The 24,335-nt window shown below is 41.0% G+C and overlaps 1 protein-coding gene across 4 annotated transcripts in view; it reads right to left on the bottom strand.

Moving 5' to 3' along the window:
* The window catches only part of LOC108373005 (myosin light chain kinase, smooth muscle-like), a 69,794-nt gene extending 45,504 nt beyond the window's left edge, over positions 1 to 24,290 (bottom strand). For 2 of the 4 annotated variants that reach the window (XM_017628847.1, XM_017628854.1), the window contains exons 1-9: positions 22,538 to 24,290; positions 21,688 to 22,467; positions 20,434 to 21,219; positions 18,669 to 20,285; positions 15,713 to 16,423; positions 15,462 to 15,634; positions 13,082 to 13,169; positions 11,119 to 12,448; positions 10,921 to 11,053 (exon numbers count right to left, since the gene is read on the bottom strand). In XM_017628847.1, coding sequence (XP_017484336.1) covers positions 10,921 to 11,053; positions 11,119 to 12,448; positions 13,082 to 13,169; positions 15,462 to 15,634; positions 15,713 to 16,423; positions 18,669 to 20,285; positions 20,434 to 21,219; positions 21,688 to 22,467; positions 22,538 to 24,290 — 7,371 coding nt within the window. Of the gene's footprint in view, positions 1 to 6,979; positions 7,061 to 10,920; positions 11,054 to 11,118; positions 12,449 to 13,081; positions 13,211 to 15,461; positions 15,635 to 15,712; positions 16,424 to 18,668; positions 20,286 to 20,433; positions 21,220 to 21,687; positions 22,468 to 22,537 lie in introns of those variants that run through there. The other 2 variants (XM_017628860.1, XM_017628876.1) reach the window with 2 other exon arrangements.
* Between the last annotated feature and the right edge of the window lie 45 nt (positions 24,291 to 24,335).

Below are 24,335 nucleotides of genomic sequence, written 5' to 3'. Positions count from 1 at the left end.
AAAAATTGGGCTTTGATTGATTAGCGTATCTGAATTCTGAAGAACACTTTACAGTTTCTGAAGTACATTTGACGCCTTCTGAAGTACTCTTGGAAATGGATAGTAATCAGGTCGCATGAATTTGATGAAATGTCATAATTTTATTAAAAGTCGAATGGTTAACAACAACTATGAATGTCATTAAATGGAACTACCTTCATTTTTGTATCATGGTCGATATTTTATATAATCGATATTTTTGTCGGTTTTGCTATTGATACTGTTATCGATTATTTATCGATTTTGTTATCGATTATTTATCGATTTTGTTATCGATATTTGTATCGATTTTGTTATCGACATTTTTATCGATTTTGTTATCGATATTTTTATCGATTTTCTAAACAATTTTTGTTATCGATATTTCTATCGATTTTCTAATCGATTTTGCTACCAATAGTATTATCGATTATGCTATCGAAATTTTTATCTAATTTGTCATCGATTTTGTTATCGATATTTTTATTGGTTTTGTTATCGATATTTTGTTGGATGTTATTATCGATTTTGTTAGATAGATATAAGTAGATAAAGTATAAAGATAAAAATGAAGATAAAGGAAATCAGAATAACATACATAAGTGTAATTAGAAGGAACAGGGGTAGAGGTAGGGATCTAGATAGAAAAAGGCAAAAAATATAACCTTAAGCAAAAGCAGATGTATGTATGTATGTACATACATATATTGGTTATGAGACTAAATAGATATGTAACGTAAGTTTCACTTCTCCAGTGTGGCCCAGGCGCACTTACTTTTTTTTTTTAATTCTGATTAAAGAATTAAACATTTTGATGAAAAATCGTTAAATTTAACTTTGTTTTGTATAAAGTTTTAACACACGGTTTATATGATTTTGTTTTAAGCATGATCATTTTTTTTATAAAATAATAACAAACAAATTTTAACTCTCAATATATTGTGAATATTTAAAAAAGAAATGGTGTACGCTGACTTTTGCTGCTAAGTGTAGCTTAACTAAATTTTTTGGTTATATTTTGCATTCAATTTTATACGTACGTATACTATATGTACAAAAATGACATTAAAGTTACCAATAACGATTTTTTTGGAAATATTTTATCAGTTGCCCCATAAACTATGTAGAGAATTACATATTAAATAAGCGGAAACATTTTGCTATTAGTTTTCGGGACTAAGAAAATCAAAAAAAACAAGTAAGAAAGTCTAAGTTCGGGCGGAGCCGAACATTAAATACCCGGCGCAAGTATTAAATATATGTTTTCCACCTTTCCGAAAGCTACCGCTACATGATAAGCCGGGGTGTATACATTTTAAGTAAATTAGCGTCCTTAAATTTCGAAATATTGAAGTTTCAAGCATATCTGAAATTTACCGTTATATGAAAAGCGGCCTCAATTTTAGTCCGATTTCAACAATTTTCAACGGTTTGCTTTTATGTGGCAAGCACAATAACCATACCGAGCTTGGTACAAATTGCTAGAACGGTTAGCGAGATACATATATGTGATCACAAGTGGGCGGTGCTACGCCCATTTTCCAAAATTTTGTCATAAACGTATTTCTTGGTAAATAATTGTTGCAATCATCAATTTTGAATAAATTAGCTTCAATATTTACTGATTTATCGAAGATTTTGTATTTCTCGAAATTACCGTTATATGGGATGTGGGCGTGGTTATTGTCCGATTTTAGAAATTTCCGGCCAGTTGGTATGCTGTACCAGGATCAACAACTTTGCCAAGTTTGGAAGAAATTGGTGCAGCGGTTACCAAGATATACACATGTAACCATAAGTGGGCGTGGCTACGCCCATTTTCCAAAAATTTATAATATTCATGTTTTCCGTCTGAAACTCATTGTAAGTATCAATTTTGAGTGAATTATCTTCAGTAGTTACTAAAATATCGCAGTTTTCGTATTTCTTAAAATTACCGTTATATGGGAGGTAGGCGTGGTTATTATCCGATTTCGCCCATTTTCAATACCATCCGTCCCACGCCCAAAAGAAGTTCACGTACCAAGTTTCGTTAAGATATCTCAATTTTTACTCGAGTTATCGTGTGCACAGACGGACGGACGGACGGACGGACGGACGGACAGACAGTCACCGCTTAATCGATTTCTCTTTTCATTCTGATCATTTATGTATACATTTGTCTATATCTATCTCGATTCGTTTTGCCTGTTACAAACAACCGTTATGTGAACAAAGTTATAATACCCTTGTGCACAAGTGCGCTCGGGTATAAAAATATAGTACAGCATCTTTTGTCAGCTTTCACATGACCAGGATAAGTAACATTGATCACAGCGCAACTATCAACATATGAATTTCAACCGTACAGCTCTGCATCCCTTTTGCAGTATGTAGTTCAGAGACAGTTCTGAAATTTTTAGGGCGGAACTAGCGCTTTGCCAGACTGTCTCTAAATGCAACTGCCACATAAGCCGCAAAGCAATATCAATACTTGTATACTATATGCAATAGAAATATAAATACACTTGCATACGTTGCAGTGCATCATCAGATTACGTATTTATTGATAAAATTATAAACACACATACATATGTAAATGCAGCGCATACGGGAAACATTAAAATGTCAATGCTGCAAAGCAACCCTTTGGTGCTAAATAGAAATGGAAAATATGTACATTGCTTATCAATAGGGGTATTCACGATCCGGTGCATACTGTCTAGCATGGTGCATAGATAGCATGATTGGCTAATTTTGTTGTTGTTTGAACACATGAAACAACAACAATCATGCTATTTATGCTATCTATGCACCATAATAGACCATATGCACCGGATCGTGAATACCCCTAATATTCTTAACATGTAAAGATGGATGTAGTAGATGCACACAACCAAAATACCATAAGAACCAATGTGTGAAGTAGTGGACTGTATGTATTGTTACAAGTGTACCAAGTGTACATTTTTTTATATTTCCTCTGTATATTCAAAACAAAAAATATGGTCACAATTGTATTTTCTGATTTAACGATTTTTATGTATAAATCTCGATGCCTGGAGTTCAGGATTACCAAATCTCATTTTTGCCACAACGGCGACTTAGGCGGTTTTGCAAAAACATCGACGATATGTATATATTGTATTGTACGATTTTACTATCTTACTTCCATTACAGTAACGGATGAACAGGAGCCAACAGTTGCAGATGGTTTAATTTTTAATTGAAGCGATATTGGCGATAGTATGAAAGCTATCGATAGTACATTCAAGTGACTACACTGAGGTTAAAAAATATTAAAATCAAATAGAAACGTAATTGATCTTACTATAAACGTCAACAAAAGTTCTGTATATTGGTAAATATTCAATTCAATTGTGCGCATATTAAAATGACCGCGGTCGTTCTGAAAAAGCATCGGTGAAGTGAATAATCAAGACAAAAACTAAAAAAAAAAATTTATTAGCATGTTGCCTGCAGTGGAATTCGAACCCGACCATCTCCGGAAATCAACAACTTGTGGCAAGCATCTTTGCGCACTCAGCTACACCCAGGCATAAAAATTCGCTTTCAATTGTTGAATATCCATCATGTTGTACTATGTATGTATGTGTGTGTTGTCACCGCTCTCAGAGCGGCGCTCTGCATGCTTGGGCTGCGAATGTACACTTTACATATATCTACATACTCAGATGTGAAAAGTAAAATACGTGCGTAATAAATTTTGTATGAAAATATTATTTTTAAATACGAACATTTTTAAACGATAATCAAATATAAAGTATTCATTTTTACTATGCATTATTTCCCTCAGTGTAGTCCATTGGTACTATCGACAGTATCTTCGACAGTTTGACAGCTCTACCTTGTAGGGATACTGGAAGGATAACTTCGTTAGCATTTTGTCTGTGAGTTTAACGAGGGCTCCTCATTGATTGGTTTTAAAACTATATAGAGTCCTTGAAGGTCCCGGCTTCTTATGCTCACCAAATTGCTGAGACATACATAAATCGCTTCTTTACAGAGCTTTCGTTGGGCAGGTGCGCATGACTCCTATAATGACTACACAGACAGATCGGTGCTTGACTTTTGGCCTCCTGGACAGTGCTTAGTACGTAATAATTGATTTTGTCACTGTATTGAATGCCCAAAACGTCAGTGCCTCCGGCAGCCTACTTGTTAACAGCTATGAAATGTGACTTTCACTTGACCCCTGAATGCTTCGCCTCCTGCGATAGCTCAATCTCCGAAATTTCTTAGTCAGTTTAAAGGCTGCCTGCAATCTATCACCACGAAGATGAGTAGCTTATATGGAAAATCCATTGCTTTTCCAGGATCTCATGCCTAACGCCTCCTTGTTCTGATATTATAGTTCTGGATTCAATATGCTTACAGTATATTCCATGCAGTTATTACATTAGGAATACCTTCTTGGCATGGCCTTAGATATTGCTTTAATGTCTATCTAATGGCTATCTTCTTATCCAACAATGGCTTTTCAATTACCTGTGTTAGACAAAGTGTTGCAGTAATAGCAGATTACCCTGATTGATATATACGTTTGCCTTCACACAAAGGCTTTACCTTTAAATAGGTATAAATATGATGTAAGTAATAAATAATTCTCTCGTTTTGTCGGATTAAAAAAATGTACCAGTTCTGAAAGTTTCGTACATGTGTACGAAACCGGGAAAAATTTACCAAAAACGGTACATTTCGGCCAAAATGGCAACCAAGCTTAATATCACTATCGCTAAAAGCAACGAAGTACCACAAAGACCAGTTGCACTTACTTTACCACACCAGAACCAGCTCTCGTATACGGGGTTTATATCAGGTAACTTTACAGGCAATTTTTGAGGCAATTAGTTGAATAAAAATTTGCTGCCCCTCCAACTTCATTGTAAGCAACTGGTTGAAATGCCATCCACTCCAGTCGATTGTTGCTTTCACTTAAAAGTTGCCTTAAACTCGCCTCATGTGAACACCGTAGTATTCCCATGACGTCAAATATTCCCCGATATCCACGAGCTTAAGCACTTCTACCCACAACACAAATAAAAATCCAATGAGGGGAAATGATAAACTTGTTAAAATAAGTCCTGCAACAATTCTCAGCAAAGATGAAACTTCCCGTTCTCCTTACGACCAAAAACTGCGCAACTTCCATCCCATAGAAATCATTCTATGGAGCGGAAATGGGTTTTCAAAACACTATCTCGAAATAGAAGGAAATACAAGCGTTCAAAATGCCCATAATCTAAATCTGAAACCCCGTTTTATTAATAAGAGCTACTTTGCAATACCAGCATATAAGTTCTAACACACCTTGCACCCCGAGAATTAGGCCCATGCTGGCTCATATAGAGGATTTAGCATACTCACATAAAGTCACACCGCACGGAAGCTATTGTGCTGTGGCCACATTGAGCCTTAATTTATCTCGTGTCTCCTAGAAATGGCATCGAAGTGGTCTAGAGCAGTGCTCGCCAAAGTGGTGGTCCGCGGACCGGTGCCGGTCCGTAAGCCATAAGTCGCCGGTCCGCAAAGGGCGTCGCGAAATGGACAACGATTTTTTGATGTTTTATATTACTGTTTAATGAGGCTATATACAACTTGTATAATAAAAACAACTTAAATTTGTTAAACATTCATAAAAAATCGCTAATATCTGCTATCATTAAATGGTAATAGGTCATATATAGACACCCGGCTAATAAAGAAATTCATTTAAACAAATTTTAATACATATGTGAGATGATCGTAAACGAAAAATAATCAATAAAAAAAGGTACCGGTCCCCGACGTAATAGAAAAACTGCAGCCGGTCCGTCACACTCAAAAGTTTGACGAGCACTGGAGTAGAGGATCTAAATGTGTTTTTTTTTTCGGAGTTACAGTGGCAGAAATCGTTTGTTCAAACAGTGTTTTGTGGAAATGACCCAGTGTCTTTTTAGAATACCTGAACCGATTCTGAATTTCTCCCCTCGGCAGATTGATTAGAAGTAGGAATCATGCTTAACAATTGTTAAACATTCTATTGCACATTATTTTGAAGTTTTTTGAAAGAAAGTAATCTGAAACGTCAAGAAAATTTTTTTAACCAACGATACTATTTTTCCTGATTTCTCCATCTCAAAACCATTAGATTTGTCGATATATTTTGTCAAAGGCACACGCTGTATAACGTAAACTTGTTCGGGTAACTTACCATCTCTACATATCGACAAGTTTTAACAATGTATTTTTTTGCTATTTAAATAAATTTTTTTTAATATATCGTCACCTGAAATGCAAAATTACGTAACAACATCGTCACTTAAATGCAAAAAGTCGTAACTTATAAAAAATCTAAAATTCACTTTTTGATTAAATACTATGTAGGATTTCATCGAATAAAACTCCCCACATTGTGTTATAAAAAAATAACATTAGTTACGACTTTTTCCATTTCAGTGTACTTAGTTTATTCTTTAATAAAACCCTTATAAATCGAAGTCCCAATTTTTGTAAAATATTAAAAAAAAACTTTCGTCAATATTTAAGCTTTTTTTATTAGATTTCTTAGACATATTTTAAGTGAAAGTGAAGGTGTGTAATCTTGTTGATTTTTTAGTCATTTTTTTGCTTTTGCCGATTTTCTTCCACATATAAATGTTCTAGAACTTACTTTGTATGGAAGAACATGCACAATACCGACAACAACAAAAAATCGAAAAATCAACGAAAAGTCTTAGCTACTTTAAACTTTCACTTTATTTTACTAAAATTGAACGGGATTCTCAAAATGTAATTAAAAAGCTTGAAATTTTTACGAAATTTTGTTTATGTTTTGTTTGAAGTTTAGTTTTATATGTTTTTTTTTTAATTAACAATATAATTTAATAATGAAATTAAATAACAAAATAATAAATTGCTAGCACTTATACTTTTGGTACGGGGTGTAATTTATAAAAATTTTGAATGCCAAATAAATTACCTGCCACTCCACTTCAATTTTGTACTGCGTTAAACACTTTGCCTTTGTTGAGAGAGCACAGATTTTCACTTTCAAGGGCGTTCTTTTTATTGAATGATAATTAAGGAGTTCGAAAGTTAAACACTAAAAATCTTTTGCACACAAAAAGCAACTGTAAAACCAGAATTGTATTAAATCCAAATGGAAGGATAAAATCTGCGACTGTTGCAGTTTTACGCACGTCTGCGCAGCGTGAAAGTTTCAACAGTAATGCCGATGCAGACGCACAAAATGTTTTGGCGACAAACAAATCCAGCCAGACAATCAATGTCGCCACCCAAACGTTATTTTTTTACTCGAAATCTTGTTGTTTTCCAATAATTTTTTTTTTTTTTGCTTTTTCTTTTTCTATTTAATATGTATCAGCTGGTTAATTAACATTGGAATTCATTTATTAATAAGTTCTGTATTTATTTACACTTCACTTCCCAGTTAAAAGTCGAGCGCTATACAAGCAAAAAAATAAAAAAATAAAAATAAAAACGAAAACAAATTAACGCCCGCTGAGGGCGAGCAACAGCCACGCACGTGCAACAAGTGGAAATACCATTTGCGAACGCACTGAGAGTGACGTAGAAGCGCAGCGCCACCCAAACCATAAGCGCGCGTGACACACACACACACACACACACACAGAGGCACACGCGCGCCGCACTATAGTAACACACCAAATTTGCAAATTAATTTATTGCTGCAAATGGAATTGACAGCAGAGGCGGGATGTTGGGATGCAGTCGATTGCAACAACTGAATTTGTGTTGGGGCGTTTCACTGTTATAATTATTCAAGTTTGTTAATTACATATTTACTTTTTTATTGTTCTTCATTACTTCTTACTTAGTACTATATAACAATTTGTATCATTCATGAAAATAACGCTATATATTTTTATTGGCACATATGTTTTTCACACACACACGAACGTGCATACATATGTATATATGTAGGCTTTAAATAAGTATTTAATGGTAGGCGCGCACGCCCGTTCAACCCACATTTGCTTGCGTAGCGCTCAATTGCTAAACTAAAACGTAATCTGAAGCTAACAATAGTCAACAGCCAGCAGCCCGCAACCTTTACGCTTTCGGCATACAATGCAACAACAATGCGTCAATTAACGTCACAAATATGATGACAGTGAAATGCTGCCTTTCCATTGACAGCAAAGCTGATTCATCTTGTTGTGCTGCTGTTGGAGCTATTGGAGAAGCTTAGAGTTCGGCTGAGGGCGTAGAAGAGAGGGGGAAGAGCAACGATCCAATCAGCTGTTGTTGCGTGCACCGAAAGTGATTTCGCATGCCACTATTCGTTGATTTCTTCGCGCTCCGAAGAGTATGCAATAAGCAGTATTCCACTGGTGCAACTTTAGAAGATTTCAAGTTGATCAATGTTTAAGGCACACTGTCATAGTGGTTAAAGCGTATTAGATTCCAATAACGAAATGTGTTCTTAAAATAAATGGTACTACTGAGTTCTCTAATGAGGGAGAAAGGTGCTCTCGCTCCTTTCAGAGAGGGGATGCCATTACCATTGTAAATTAAAATACTGCGAGGGTGATCTGATGCTGCACTGCAGAGTACTAGTTTCATAACTATTTGGTGGATCGGTTATCCGGATCTGAGGCCAGGAGAAGTGATTTCTTTCTTTCGCCTACAAACCCTTGATATTGACACTATACAGTGGCGAATCATCTCTCACACAAAATGTAGTATTCGGGAAGGTAGAGAGGGTGCTACTTTGGTTGTGAAGATGGACCAGCACTCAGTGGACATCTTAAATTTAAGGTGCGGAAATCGCCTGTGTTTCGCCTTTGGACCTGTAGTTTTTTTCTTGTAGTTGATTTAGAACGGGCAAGCTGATGCCCACCGCCGATTTAGAACAAGGAAACCAGACGGATTCGGAACGGTAATTTAAGCAAACTAACAACAATAAGTATAAAATATAAATATAAGTAGTGGAAGTATCGAAAAATTGCAAAAATTGCATATTTAAACAAATTTTTATAAAATGGAAGTTAAACGTAGTTCTTCCGAAGAAAAAAACCACCTATTAATGAAAATGCAATTCGTTTGATGGATTCTACCTCATATCGATGAGTTGATTCGAAATGAGTAGAAAATTAAAAAAAAAAAAACTTAAGATACAGGCGTATGAATTGACACCACCAAAACCAAAAACATATGTGGTCTTTTCCACAAGAAAAACAAAAGTTCCGGCTTTTTCTCGGCCAATATCCATCTGACCTGAAACACCTTCCTATCAGTCTAGAATCCAAATTAGGTGGAAAGCGATATATGTAGAATTAAGTTAAGAAGCGCTTAGCGGCTTGCGATACCTGTAAAAGGGTATTTTGAAAACCACTGCCGAAGCTTTTGAAACCCACTGAGTACTGTGGCCATAAATATATCACCCATAGTATTACCACCGTAGTCAGCAGTGCCGTCGTTACCTGTGAAGGCCTTCAAAGGGGCTACATCATGTCGGCTTCAAGCTTCAATTTGAGAATACCTATACGCTTTTCGACCAGAGCAGAGTGGGACGTTGGGCTTAGTGGCAGATGATGGTACGTGTATTACAGCCCTCTACACTGTGATTCAAAGTTAGAGCAAGGAAGCGAGGTCGCTCTCTATTCAGAAGATATGCTGTTCGGCTAGTTTTTTCATCTGGCAAATAACTGCAGTGCTTTCTGGTCTAAGATTTATGCTATGTATAGAGAATGGTGTTAGTCTTCTACTCAGTCAGAAAAACCAACAACTTCGTCAATAGTCTAGCGGTCTTGAAAGCACTTTGAGTTGAAATTGGGCATTGTTTAAAAATGCTGTATCGTACTCTTGCTGGGTTCCTGAAAAACGCAGTATGTAGAAAAACGAGACAGCTAATGAGCTGCCCAGGTGAGGCTCTGAGATGCGAATAAACGAGGCAGAGAATTCTATAAAACCGCCATTTAGGGATCTATGTGCGAAAGTTAACAGACCTACGGTTCGTAAATAAGTTTTCAAGAAAAATGACTTTGAAAGTAACGTTTCCAAATGTTTTTGTCAACGGTGGTGAGTTTTCTCTGCCGAAGCTTCAGCGATGGGTATGAGCAGCAATCAATTTTGGGTAGGCAGTAGCCCATTTAATTTTAGTATAATAAAATGGAAGCTCGAAATGGCCCAAAAATTCTCGGTGATTTTTGATTGTTTTTTTTATTTTTGCCGATAGTTTATGCAGTTTTTTCCATGTAAGGCATGCTTTCTGTATAGAAAAAATGTGCAACATCGTATGGAAGGAGATTGCCAAAAATCAACCAGAATTTTGAGCCACTGCAAACTTGCACTTTGATATACTAATATTAAATGGGCTATTAATCTGCGAAATATTCCTAAAAATTTTTTTTACAAAATTTCAATTTTTGCTGCCTGATCTTCAGTTGGATTTTAACATTGACCCTCATTATATTTAAGTACAAAAAGCCAAAAGTACAAACATATGTATACATATTTTCTTGGGCGAGTAAACTATTGTGGCGCCTGACTTCTCAGGTCTAAACCACCATGTGGGGACCGCTGAGACAACTCACAATGAATCTTACTTTAATATTAGTATACAAGCTCGATAGAACTTCGGACGAGTAAGTTCGCGGCGATAGAGCGGTGCTACTTAAAATTCAACATTGAACCTATCTCTTCGGTTTTGAATAGCTCATTCACGAAAACGTCGCAAGCCAAAGAAGTATTTATTTACTCCTCAAGAATGTACTTTTTGAAAAATATATAAGTATTGTTGTGTATAGGAGTTGGGTAATAAAGGAGATTTTAGGCAAGACTTTCATTGCCTTGTAAACCTGTTTTAAAAGACCACGAACATCTGGTGGTTTCTATTACTTATATAACTATTTGGTAATTGAAAGATGTACTCACATTGAGGAAATCACGCAGCCACACTACTTCCGGCTTTGGATCGCCAACAACTTCGCAGAATATGATGACCGTATCGCCTTCATAGGCCTCGCTAGAGCGTGGCTTAACAACAAACATGGGCTGTTTGGAATATCTGAAAGAATAAAAAAAAAAACAATAAAAAAGCCGTGGCGATTGTCCTAAGTACAAACAACTTACGGTAGGTCACATTTCACAATCGCCGGTATGTGGCTGCCAGCCCGCTGTCCCTTCTGCTGCTGATCCTCGTCGGGTTCTTCGATTACCACACGACAACTGCTCTCCACTTTACCAACTGCATTTGAAGCGACACACACGTAAATGCCCGCATCGTGTAACGTAGCATCGGCAATCACCAACTCTACGAAGCCGTTGGCGTCTAGCGTGCCGCAAATGCGTCTGCTGGGACGTAAACGTACACCATTGTGGTGCCACGAAACACCCACCGTGGGATAAGCTTCCACCTTAGCAGTGAGCCGTATCTCCTGTCCTTCTTGGTAAATATACAAAGGATCGAGCGGCATGTAGAATTCCGGCGATATGTAAGCGCGTATGCCCTTATCCACGACCAATGTGCAATGACACGACACCGAACCCAGTTCATTTTTAGCTGTGCAAGTATAAACTCCACTATCATCCAAAATAGTACTCGCCAATTCGATTGTATGGAATTGCCCATCGTCTGTAATGAGACAGCGCCGACTCTCAACGATTTGCTGATCATCCTTATACCAAAATACTTCAGGTGTGGGATAGGCCACAACTTGGCACGTCAGACGCACTGGATACGTCATTTGCACGCGTCGATCACGCAAACGCATTGTGAATATGGGCAGCGTGTCACCAGCTGGGGCTACTTTATCTGAATGAATAATTTCCTTTAGTTTTGTATCGGCTTCATACAAACGCAGATCGGAGACAATTTGTACGCGTGCGAAAGTCGATACCCTGCCCTTGGCGTTCGTGGCTTCGCAAGTGTAACGACCAGCATCCAACTCTGAAACTGGCGCAATTATTAGCGTGCAGGTCGAGCCGATTTGTCGAATTCTCATTCGTTCTGCTAATGGACTGATATGCATGCCATCCTTATACCAATCAATTTGGGGGCGTGGCGCACCACGTACTGCACACTCCAGCGTCAGCTGGGTGCCCAGCAAGGCCTTCAACTGACCGGGTAGAATCTTAACGAATTCTGGTAGGCATTCAGCGCCGCCTACTTGCAGTGGACTACTAGTTTGCACCGATGGACCCCAGCCGTAGCGATTCTTGGGCGTAACACGGAAATGATATTCAACATTCGGCTTCAAATTGAAGGCGTCAAACGAATTGATGGGAGTTAGGCCCAGCTCCTTCCACATAGCGCCACCTTCATGGCCAACGATCCAAGCATCTACGCGGTAGGCGATAACAGGCGCAGAATTATCGCGCAGCGGCTTACCCCAAGAGAGTGAGATGTGCGTGGGACCGGAGTCGACTACCAAGGGTTCCGTGGAGATGGGACCTGGAGGATCTGCGACATGTTGAAATAGAAAGGGGTTGATAAATACACAGAGGTCAAATGGATACAAACTTATATGCAATAAGGGCGTTGTTGGTGGTGGTGACGCGCTAAGAAGTTTACTCAATAAAACACCATGCGATTCCCCGGAGAAACATTTTTATTTATTTTTATATAGTTCTTGTATCTAAATGTAAAGATGGATATGATTTTAACCATTTTCTAAATTAATTGAACAGAAACCGTATACAAACTATTGTAAATACAATTGTAACAAAATAATTTTTAAAAAAGTAAAAGATGCAATATTTCAATTGGAATACTAAAGAAATTTAAATACACTTTTAGGAAATCATAATTTTTTGAGAAGTTCAAATCTGTAAATGAAATCAAAACAAACTCAAATCCATAAAGCCCTTTTGAAAAATCTGCAAAATAAATATAGGAAATAGAGAAAAACTTTGAGAAGCTTAAAGCTTTTAAAACAACTAACGAAAAATCGACAGTTGACGAAACAAAACAAAAAACGACAACGTAAACACGAAAGACTAAACTTTTTACCCAGTAACTAACACTCTCGACAGAACCACCATTGGAAAACACAACATATTTGTTTCACATACACATAGAACCATAGAAACTCACCTCTGAAATATGAAACGTCAGGGAAACTTTCGAGTCGCTGTCCCCAGCGTGGCGAGGTCGGCGTTTCGGAGCGTGCGCGTGGCATTACCTATTGAATCGAGATGTTGTATGCCACATGGACACCAAGAAAAACAAATCAAAAACAATTACACAAACACAAATGGATAGTAGGCAAACAAAAGAAAACAAAATGAAGAAATAGGAAATCGAAATTTGGGACAACAAAACATAAAAAGCTATCTATTGTTAAGAAGCTTTAGTATTTAAGCTTATTTGCTATTTTTAAAGAGGCGTAGCTCGTCATTTAAGTATTACTGGATGATCATAATTATTTTGAGGGGGTGCTACTTTCTTTCCTTTTGGGAGCTTTAACCTATAATAAAATAAAGCGATTAGTGGTAGTAAGTGCTTGCGAGTTTTTAAATTAGATTGTACCGGAAAAAAGTTCGCCCTACAGCCTCGAATCTAAAGTAGCTTTGAAAAGCGATTTCGAAAGTCGAAAATTTTTGGGCGATCATAGATTTCACCCCCTTTTCGTTATATCTTCGTCATTTAGTCTCGAGAAGAAATTTTTTTTGTCAAAGTTCATTGATCTCAAACACTCCGTTATACTATTTATCCACCAATTCGTACTACCCTAACTTCTTATTTGACACTACAACCATGTGTCGTAATCCTAACATAACACCCTAATGTCTATAAAATAAATATCTCCAAAAATCATTAAACTTTTGCTAAGAAAATGTGTTGATAATTCCATTAGAACTATTTAAGAAAAATTTATTGCCGAATGGAAGTATTACCGAAAAATATAAAAAGGCGATAATTAAGTTCGAGCCAAAAAAAATTTAGAAATTTATTTTCTAAAAATATTTTGGACTTGGGGTTGTACGGCGAACTTTTTTGTTTGCTTGTAAGGTGGTACGGTCTAAAGTACATAGTTGAAGAGCAAGGCATTTGCGGAGCTTTTCATTTTTTTTCATCGCCTGTCAGCTTAAGAGTGTCTATTCGGTAACGAGTTAGTGATTCAGAGTCCTTATTGCCGTTTCGCAGCGCCGCTTTTCGGATAACCGCCAGCTGGTTTAACAGCACAAAGTGTGTGTTTGTCTATTAGAGCATTAACACAAGTCGGTGTCTGGTTATACACAATTTGTGGCGACAAATCATCTGCTGGTTAACCCATTCGTGAACAGATATTCTGCAAATTAGTCTACCTGCTATTGGTCTTCTCCTCGACTTGTTGGAACAGAAATCTCATATGGACTCGGTTTATTCGTCAGACCCTTTTTTGATCGCGCACTCGGCAGCTTCTTTGTTTTCCGAGAAATCAAGCCTAAGTTCTGACAAAGAAAATTCACTCGAAAAATAGGACAGTAGTTTTACTAAACAGGCCTAAGAGAAGAAGAAAAGGAGATTGGGACTGGAAAGCAAAGATCTCAGAGGCCGGGTGCTTGGCTGTAGAGTTTAATCTAGTTAGAGGCATACAACCGAATCAGATTTGTCTCCAAACCCTATTTGACTTAGAACAACGAATGTATGTTTACCAAAAAAAGGCTGTACTAATGATGACTGATACCAACATCGGGGCAGAAGAAGTTTTTAGACGTAGGAAGATCGATATCCTGACACATCAGGGCTAGGAAATCAGTGCCCGGATAGACCAAACATGATAGCCTAGTATGTTGATATCTCATTGACCACAGAGAGTTCCGGGATAGCTTTGGTTAGACCGAGGTTGAGATACTCGGAACCTATGGGAAAACATATGTACATTTCCAGAAAGAAGCGCGGACTTAAATATCAAGCTCAACAACCGGAATGTTGACTTATGGCCAAGCATCTGTTAAAACTCTCATGTCTCATCAGGTAGCATCTAAACTGGTGATGAAGTGCCTCAATAAGCTCTTAGTCAGACCCATCGAGTTTGGTTCTTTGCGGTATATATTGGTATTGAAGGAAATGAGATTGCTGATAAGCTTCAAATAAAGCAGCATCAGCCCCTTTCATCGGCCAAGAGCCCGGCATTTCAGCATCCACCCACATTTCCTGAAAACCACTGTATTTCTTATCCAAACAGCAGCCCTGCCTAGCTCACAGCCATCGTTTATGGGATTTGTTGATTTTCTCTAACTGTTTAACAGCGGTAATATTATCTCATAAACATTATCACTTTAATAGCCAAGAGCTTAATTAACTCTACCGCGCGTAGTAAAACTAAAAAAAAAGTTCTTATAAAGTCACTGGAAGTATCATTTGCAATTTCGAAAGGCGGTCTCTCAAAAGTCTCAAACAAATGACTTGCTCTTCCTTAGAATATTGTTAGTTTACCAATAAATGCATTAGAATGGTTAAAATTCCTCGCTGTCCCCTTTCAACTTACCGCAACAGTCACAAATACTCTGTCGGTGCCGAAGTTGTTGCGCGCAACGACAAAGTATGTACCCGAATCGGCGATTTGTGAACTTTGCACTGTAAATCTGGTGTAGTCATCCGATACCTCCTTACTAACTCTATCTGATTTGGTTATGTCCTTAGTGCCTTTCAAGAAGGATACTGAAAATACAAAACAAACACAAAGACACACCAAATCAAAATTCACACGAATAACCTAGACTTTTCCAAAACACTCACATTTTGGTTTCGGGTCGCCAGCAATACGGAACGAAATCGAGAATGGATCACCAACTAAAATCTTCATTTCGGTATCTGGTCTGGACAGGAACAACGGTGGACGTTCATCCTTCGGTACACCGGCAGCCACATCAACACTCACATGTGATTCAATGCGACCGAAGGCATTCGAGGCACGACATGTGTACGTACCCTCGACTTCGGGTTGTGCATTTAATATAGCCAGTGTATAGACGCCACCTTCCATAAATGTTTGTACGCCCGGCAGGGAAGAGACATTTTTACGATCTCTTAGCCAATGTACCTCCAGTGGTGTGGATGATTTCATGAACTCAGCCGAAATGGCAACTGTACCGCCGGCACAAACCGTCTGGTTGCTGAGCGGTACACTAAAGTGTGGCTTATTGGGATCGCGATGGAAGTAGCCGTGTGTCTTCTCGAGTGCGAAACGTTCACGACCAACGAAGTCGACTTGGTGAGTGATCTTATTTTCGGCAGCTTCATTGCGGGCAACGCAAGCATAGAGACCGGAATCCTTCTCGGTCGGATTGTTAATAATCAATTTGGTATGGCCATCTGCAGATGTGATAATGTTATAGCGATCGCCTTCGTTGAGCGGTTCGGTGCCTTTCAACCATTGTACATCGGGACGTGGTTTACCGCGTACACGGCAATCCAGAACCAGTGTATTCTCGTTAATCGTATAGGTATCTGATGGATGGAAGAGGGTTATCAAGAAGTTATAAACAAGTTAAGGTGGATTTGTACAGAGCAGGCGGCAATCAAAGGAGCTGAAAGTAAAACTTGTGGTCGGTTTTTATCAGGGAAACTTATTAGAGAAAGCCTCTCCCCAAATTTGTGTAGAAACCCGATTTGATCGCCATCTACTCCGTCAAGCAAACACAAAATTTACAACAAAATCACACTTAACCACCGATCACGAAACACAAAAACTTTTGAAAAAAAATTACTAAAAATCTGTCTGCCCCACCCCTCAGGTCAGTAATATGTGTCTCTTAGGAATACCTACTTAAAGATCTTATTTGAACTATACTCCACCTCGGATTGATTGTACAAACGCGGTTGGCTGTACAGCGTCCTCGTAGTGCTTGTAGATCCGTAATTGCGCGTGCGTAAACGTTTCACCATAATCGTTGATGGCACGACAAGTGTAATTGCCGCTATCATCCACACTCGTTGCACCAATATCCAACGAAGCAATACCATTGCGGAACATAGTCAAATAACGACCATCATTCAGCAGCGGACGATGATTCTTCAGCCACTCAATGCGCGTATCACCGTCGCAAACCACATTACAACTCAGTCGTATGCTGGAGCCCTCAGTGACTGTGCGATCGTGTAGCAAAGTACTAAATAATGGTTTACTCTGCGAAATCATGCCTAAAGGACGACGTTCGCGCGCGCGTTTAATAACAGCTTCAGTGCTGCCGTGGGCTGATGCATTGCCGTTGCTAGTAATCGCTTCGTAAGGCGTTTGCGAGGAACGACGCCTATGTGATATGTATTCGCCGTTTGTGGTTACCTCTGTGGCCGTGGACATTAAATGCTTCAGCTCGCTGGTACGTATGGACTTGCTGATAGCGTGTATGACATCATTGGTTTCAGCGAAGCACGAGAAAGTGCCACAGTCGGAAGGTATAGGATTGCGTATGACTAATTTCCGTATGCCACCCACCGCTTCTATAGACTTGTAACGATTATTGGAAATGCTGTGATCATCGCGTAGCCATGTGACATTCGGACGGCCATGTACTTGACAGGTGAGTGTGATCTCGTTCCGTTGCGCATCATATGTTTCTAAGGGAAGATATATTCAAAAGTGTTACGCCTATATGGAAAATGCAACTCAGATTACTGCTAACTATATAGGGTAACCACGAAATTTCTGTCGGCAGTCTACCCAAATTTAGACCTCATTCCCCCACACTACATTACCTTTGATATCGCTCGCAAAACTACTAGGCAGTTTGCCGCTTGCTTGTTCGTAGACGGTTAATTCGCAACTGCTTTCAATCGCATTCTTATTATTTCGCACCACACACTTGTAGACGCCTGTATCGTCAGCTCTTGCGTTGTGTATCTCCAAGCTGATTGCTCCATTAATATTGTATATTTTATGACGCGTATCTTTGGTAACGCGCTCGTCGCCGCGCAACCAATAAACCTCTTCAATGTAGCCACTAACATAGAATATGAGCTGCGCCTTATTACCCTCTGCTATGGACATTGGTTTCATTACAGTCTCAGCACTCAACTTGAGCTTCTCCTCCTTTGCCTTCGACTTCAGCTGCGCGCTGGTTTCGCGTTCATTGATTCTAGCGCTCGCATCAGTTGGTGCGGGCTCCTGTATGACCTTTTCTATGGTCCGCTTCTGCGTTAATTTCTGCACATAGTCGGATATGTCCAAAAATTTGCTTATCTTCATCTGTCCGCTCTCGTTCTCTGCATAGCAAGTGTAGAGCCCTGTGTCGGTCTTGGTTGGCTCTGTGATGAGCAGTTGTGTGACACCGTCGCCTATATCAGCATATCTGTACTTCGCGCTGTCCAGAGGCAGCAACGTATTGTCTTTTTGCCAATAGATATTAGGCTTAGGATTGCCGGATACCTTACATTCGAGCACAATTTCATTTTGATCTTTCTGATAAGAATCTGTATGAAAAGTTTAGACAACAAGGCGAGACACAGAAGATGAAATCAAACACAAAGTGACTAAGAAATGATTTTATGTTACAGTTAGTTGCCTAGGCTCATAATGCGGTGTTAGTAGCAGCGGTAAAGCGCTTAATTTATCGCTACCCCTATAGTTACTTTTATACGCTAACATACCTGCGACTCTTCGACAACACCATTGGACGCATAGACACAATTCCTCAATAACAAGAAGTTACACATTTCCAAGTTCACATCAAAAACACATGCAATTACGCTTTACCTTTGATGCCCACAGTAAAAACGGGCGCCACCAACTCCTCCACACCGGTTCTGTAGACAAATAGTTCGCAAGTGCTAACCACCTCATTCTCCGAACCTTTGATGCGCAGTGTATATTGGCCAGCATCTTCTTCGGTTACGCCTATCAAATTCAACCATGCAATACCATCCTGGCAGGACAGTTTGCTTTTTGGTCCAAAAGCGATAGGCGTATCGCCATGGAACCAACGTGCAGTTGGCTCCGGTCCATCGATATTGACCATCCATTTAACGTTGCTGCCCGCCTTCACGGTACGATTTGAGAGGAAATTTCTCAGGTATAGATATTTCTTTAGATCTGGTGGAGGTGGCGCTTCACGTCTGCCACCACCGCCACCCTCCTCATCGTCCTTAGCCTTCCTCTTCTTTTTCTTCTCTTCACCCTCCTCGCCCTCTTTCTGTTCCTCCTCTGTTGCTGGCTTCACTGGTGGTCTAGCCTCCTTCGATGGCGAAACTGGACGTCGGCGTCTGGGTTCCACGGTCACAATGTGAGTAATCTCAGTTTTTCCTTCACGATTTTCAGCCTGACACACATATTTGCCACTATCGCCCTGTACTGGATCGATTATGAATAGCTCGCATAGACCATCGTCGTGATCGATTTGCTGATACTTTTCGCTTGATTCAATTTTAACACCATCCTTAACCCAAGTCACAGTTGGTGTGGGTAGACCACGCACATGCACGTCCAGCTGTAGCTCATTGATCTTGCCATGATAGGTATCTTTGATGTTGCGCGTGAATGTGGGCGGTACATCGCCAGTGCCGGGATCGGCATACACTTCCAATTTGCAGAAGGTGGACGCCTCGCCAGTTTCATCACGCGCCCAGCACTTGTACACACCGCTGTCCTCAGCCGTAGCACTGAATATTTCCAGCAGGCATAAGCCTTCACTGTAGCGTCCCCTAATTTTAGGGCCATTCTGAATGGCTTCGTCGTTCTTGAACCATTTAACTTGTGGCTCCTTCGACTCTAAGAAGCAAGATATCTTCACTTTAGAACCCTCAGCTACAACACGATCGCGCACAGATGTAGCGAAATGAATGCCGATAACCTTTTCACGTTTCTTAAGACTACCAGCATCCGAGGCATACTCGGTTGCCGATGAGGTAACTTCTTCCTCCTCTTTCTTTGCTCGCTTAACCTTACTCTTGCCTTTGCCCTTTGCGTCCTTCTCTTCCGATTCACCTTCGGTCGTATCACCTTCTTTGGCTGCTGCCGCTGTTGGTGCTGGCTTCTTCTCTTCCTCTGTTGCCTTGGGACGCAACAGGCTCTTATCAGCATGGAATACACCATGGATATTCTCAGCGATATGAGAAGCACTACCCTCAAAAAGCACCGTGTGCAAAATTTCACTCTTTCCAGCGCTATTCTCCGCGCGCACCACATATTTGCCGGAGTCCTTTTTATCGGGTCTATCAATGATCAATTCGCAAGTGCCATCCTGGTGTTGCAAAATTTGGAAACGTCCACCACTTTTTATTTCGAAATTATCCTTAGACCATGTTACCTGCGGCGCAGGCTGGCCACGTACTCCCGTCTCCAAGATTAATTCATTTGTATTCAGATGATAGATTTCTATTTGAGAGCAATAACATAAAATTAGTTATTATGTAACTCACTCGATTGAACTCACAAGATTACGAAATCATTTGCAAAAAAGAAAAGGAATAACACACACTGGCTCGTGCCAATCTAACAGTAAAGGCATAAAGTCGCTACTTACCTTTCAGTGAGCGCGTAAACATCGGCTCCACATCGCTGCTGACCTTCGGCGAGTAAACGTGTATCAAGGCCGAGGTGGTTATTTTACAGAATTCATTTTGCGCTGTCAAAGTGTAGACGCCAGAGTCTTCGGGCGCAAGATTCAGGAACTCCAAGCAGGCCAAACCCTCGCGGCTCATATTGCGTATGCGTGGTCCATAGGTAATATTTTGTTCATCTTTCTGCCACTTAAAAGTGGCATCTGGACCGCCGACAACTGCCTGCAGTTTAACCTTAGAGCCCACGGCTACATAGCGATTCGATAGATTCGCAATGAAGTACAATTGCTGCTTTGGTGTGGGATCGGGAATGCGACTGCGACGCTCATAGGTGCCTGACTCAGCTTCGTCGTCATCCTTCTTCTTGGATTTTGGAAGACGGCTGCGCTTTTCGGACTTCTCACCCTTTTGGCCAGCCGCTTCTCCAGCGCCAGCTTCGCTATCCGATTCGGTCATTACGTTGGACAATAAACTCGAACGACGCGACAATTGCACAACTTCTACAACAACTGTGTGTGTGGTCTTCTGGCTGCCCAATTTATTTTCAGCTATGCAAGTGTACACACCGCTATCATTCGTTGTTGGCTTGTTAATGATCAGCTCACAGATACCGTCCAAATGCTCGATCTGTACGCGACGATCATCGAGCACAACTGGTAAATTGTCCTTTACCCATGTAATCTTGGGGCGGGGGTTGCCGCGCACCTTCGTGTCGATAATTAAATCGTTCTGCGACGAGTGGTATACATCTGTGAATTTGAACAGAGACAGACATCAAAGCGATTTGCCGCGAAAGCTTTCGCTGGTGACAATTAAAATGCTGGCACACAAAGAAACTCCGACAAATTGACACAAAAAGCGATATTTGTGAATGTGAAATGCAACGTGTCTATTTTGGGAATGGACACCTCGACCCCAATTGGGGTATTTAGGTCTTTCGTTTAAACGATTCGATTGTGCGAACGAGCGGTTGTGTGTGATTGAATGCATCGATTACTGAATTTTCACCAACAAATATGTATGTACAAACACTAAGCAACCACACAAACACAATACGCCCGTATGCCCCGTGTACAGGTGTGTATCTGATTCCCGGTATCTTACGACAATAAAATGCGACACAATTTGAGTGACAAGGATAACACGAATTCACTAATCATCTCAACAAATACATACAACACCGACGGAATAAACAAACACTCCCACATCTGCCATACCTCTGAGTGGTAGTGCGAACATTGGCTCCTGTTCATCGCCATCAGCCTGTGCACTGTACACCTTGAAGTAGCACTGCGTTTCAACTTCGCTATGTTCGTTCTTGGCCACACACTTGTACACGCCTGATGCTTCGGATGTAACCTTGCTCACCTCAAGTATGGCCTTGCCTTCCTCGGATAGATTCTTAACAGTGGGACCAGCCACCACCCACTTGTCATCTTTCATCCAGCGACAGGTGGGGCTCGGTCCGATGACAGTGCACACGAAGCGCACAGTGCTTCCTTCCAGTGCCATGCGATCGCGCAGTTGTGTGGCGAATGTGAGTTTTTGCTTCGGCGAAACCAATGGCTCGGGTGACGCGCGATGTACGCGCTCCCTTGCCTCAGCCGCTAGTGAGGTGCGCTTAAGGTCTGAGGCGGCTTTTGATTTGAGCGCCTCCGTCATGGCCTTCTTTGCCGACAACTCCTTGTCCTTTTGTAGACGATCGCGAGCGTGGAAGATGCCGCGCGCATGGAAATGTCTATTTTTGGCCACTTCGACGTGATGGCTAATTTGCACTTCGCCGCTGGAGTTCACTGCCTTACAGATATAACTACCGCTATCCCTATCATTCGGTTTGTAGATGAGCAACTTGTAGGTGCCATGTGCCTCCTCAAGCATGGTAAACTTGTAACTCGGCTTGATTTCGAGGCCACCTTTCATCCAAACGACAACTGGACGTGGCACGCCGTGTAAGTGGCACTCTATTGTGAGCTCATCGTCACGCAAATGGTAGTACTCTGTAAAGGTAAAATTTCCCATAAAAAATATACCCCACACGGCAATAAATATACCTGTAAGATCTCTTACCTTTGACGAGCTTGCATGAAGGAGGTGCTGGTTCATCCTTGAATATCTCATAGATTGTTATATAACAAGACGACTGAACGGTATCGTTGGAATTCGCCACTACACAGGTGTACTCGCCGGAATCTAAAATCGTCGTATTTACCACCTCCAATGCCAAAATGTTGTTGTTGTTGATGATGCGATGTGTGGCATCACGCTCCAATTGCCGACCATCCTTGAACCATTTCACCGACAACTCGGGACCGCCGACAGCACAAGAAATACGCACATTATGGCCAGCTTCAACGGTACGATCCGTTAAGTAGACAATGAAATGTGGCAAACGTGCTTGCTCGCGTATACGCTGCCATTCGGCATCACGTTCCTTCTCGCTCTTGTGTATGCGCAAACTGTATTTGCGCATTTGTTGCATAAACTCCTCACCCTCTTCCGCGGCGATTCGCTGCCATCGTTCCTCATCGTAGGGATTGGGTCTGGTGAACTCCTCAGATGAATTGCTGCCACGGCGCTTCTTGCTCTTTGGCAGTTCAGGTACCACATCCTCTTCCTCCGCCTCAGCGTCAGCACCTTCCTCTGGGTCTGCTTCTTCGTCCCGATATTCGCTGCCACCATCATCGGCATAGTCGCCGCCATACGACTCAGTGCCAGCGTGTGATTCATCACCCTCTTCGTCCTCTTCTTCGCCGCCCTCATCTTCTGGCTCCTCGTCCTCCTCAGCCTGTTCGGCCGCCCGCTGCGCGGCCAACTCTGCTTCAATGCGGTCCTGCTCCTCTTTCTCCTTCTTCAAGCGTTCTTGGCGCTCAGCAAAAGTTTCGCCTTTGGGCTTAGAAGCTGCTTTAGCTGCTGCATCTTCGGCAGCTTTAGCCGCTGCCTTGGCCTGCTCCTCCATTTGCAAGACAAGTTTACTCTTCTTCGGTGGTGGCTTGGGTGCAGGTCCTGCGGCCTGTTTTTCCTCAAACATTTTCTTACTGGCCTTTTGACCGCCGCCCATTTCCAATTTCAAGGTCAACTTGGGACTGGGCGATTTCTCCTTCTTTTCTTTTTTCTTAGGGGCAGCCTTCTTTTTGCCCTTCTTTACAGGCTCATCGAATTCATCCGGCTCGATACTCTCCTCTCGGTCGGCGCTTTCAATATCACCGGACTCCGCTTCAGCTTCCGAAATAGAGCCGGATCTTGCATCCTTTTCGACTGACTTGCGTGGTGTGCGCGCCTTCTTGCCCTTGGCTTTCTTCTTCGGCTTCACCTCCTCTATGATTTCCTCCTCCTCTTCGACATCCTCGTACTCCTCAATCAAGTAGATAACCTCAACATTCGATACATCCATTACGGCAGCACGATCAATGACAGACAAATCGGTCGTTATGTAACGCACAGGCTTTTGAACTTCCTCGCTCTCTGTAATATCCATAACCAATGCTCGATCAAAAACGGCTTTATTGCAGGTGATTTGAGTTTTAATATCCCTGCCAAGTTCGAAAGGAGTTTTCTCGCGCTCCTCGCGTTTCAAGAAAGGCGTTATGCTGCGCCATGTCGAAGGCGTAGCGCTGCGACGATTCAGGTATAGCGAGAACGGGGTTTGACTCCTGCCGCGTATGGGTGTAGCGCTGCGACCGCGCAGCGTACCAGGAGTTGGCGATTTCACTTTCCGACGTTTCTGCACCGGGACCGCTAACGTATCCTGTACAGGAGTCGATTCGGGCTCCTCAGAGGGTCGCGTATCGGCTGCACCGACTTCACCTTCCGTCTCTCCCATCGTTTCGACAACTTTTTTTTTATCGATCAAGGATCAAACGAACGA

The sequence above is a fragment of the Rhagoletis zephyria genome, unplaced genomic scaffold (genome assembly GCF_001687245.7).
Source record: "Rhagoletis zephyria isolate East Lansing unplaced genomic scaffold, Rhagoletis_zephyria_1.1 Rzeph_scaffold_00078, whole genome shotgun sequence".
In the NCBI taxonomy this organism is placed as follows: Eukaryota; Metazoa; Arthropoda; class Insecta; order Diptera; family Tephritidae; genus Rhagoletis; species Rhagoletis zephyria.
The sequence above is the reverse complement of the archived record's forward strand: the minus strand, read 5'-3'. Positions and strand labels throughout refer to the sequence as shown.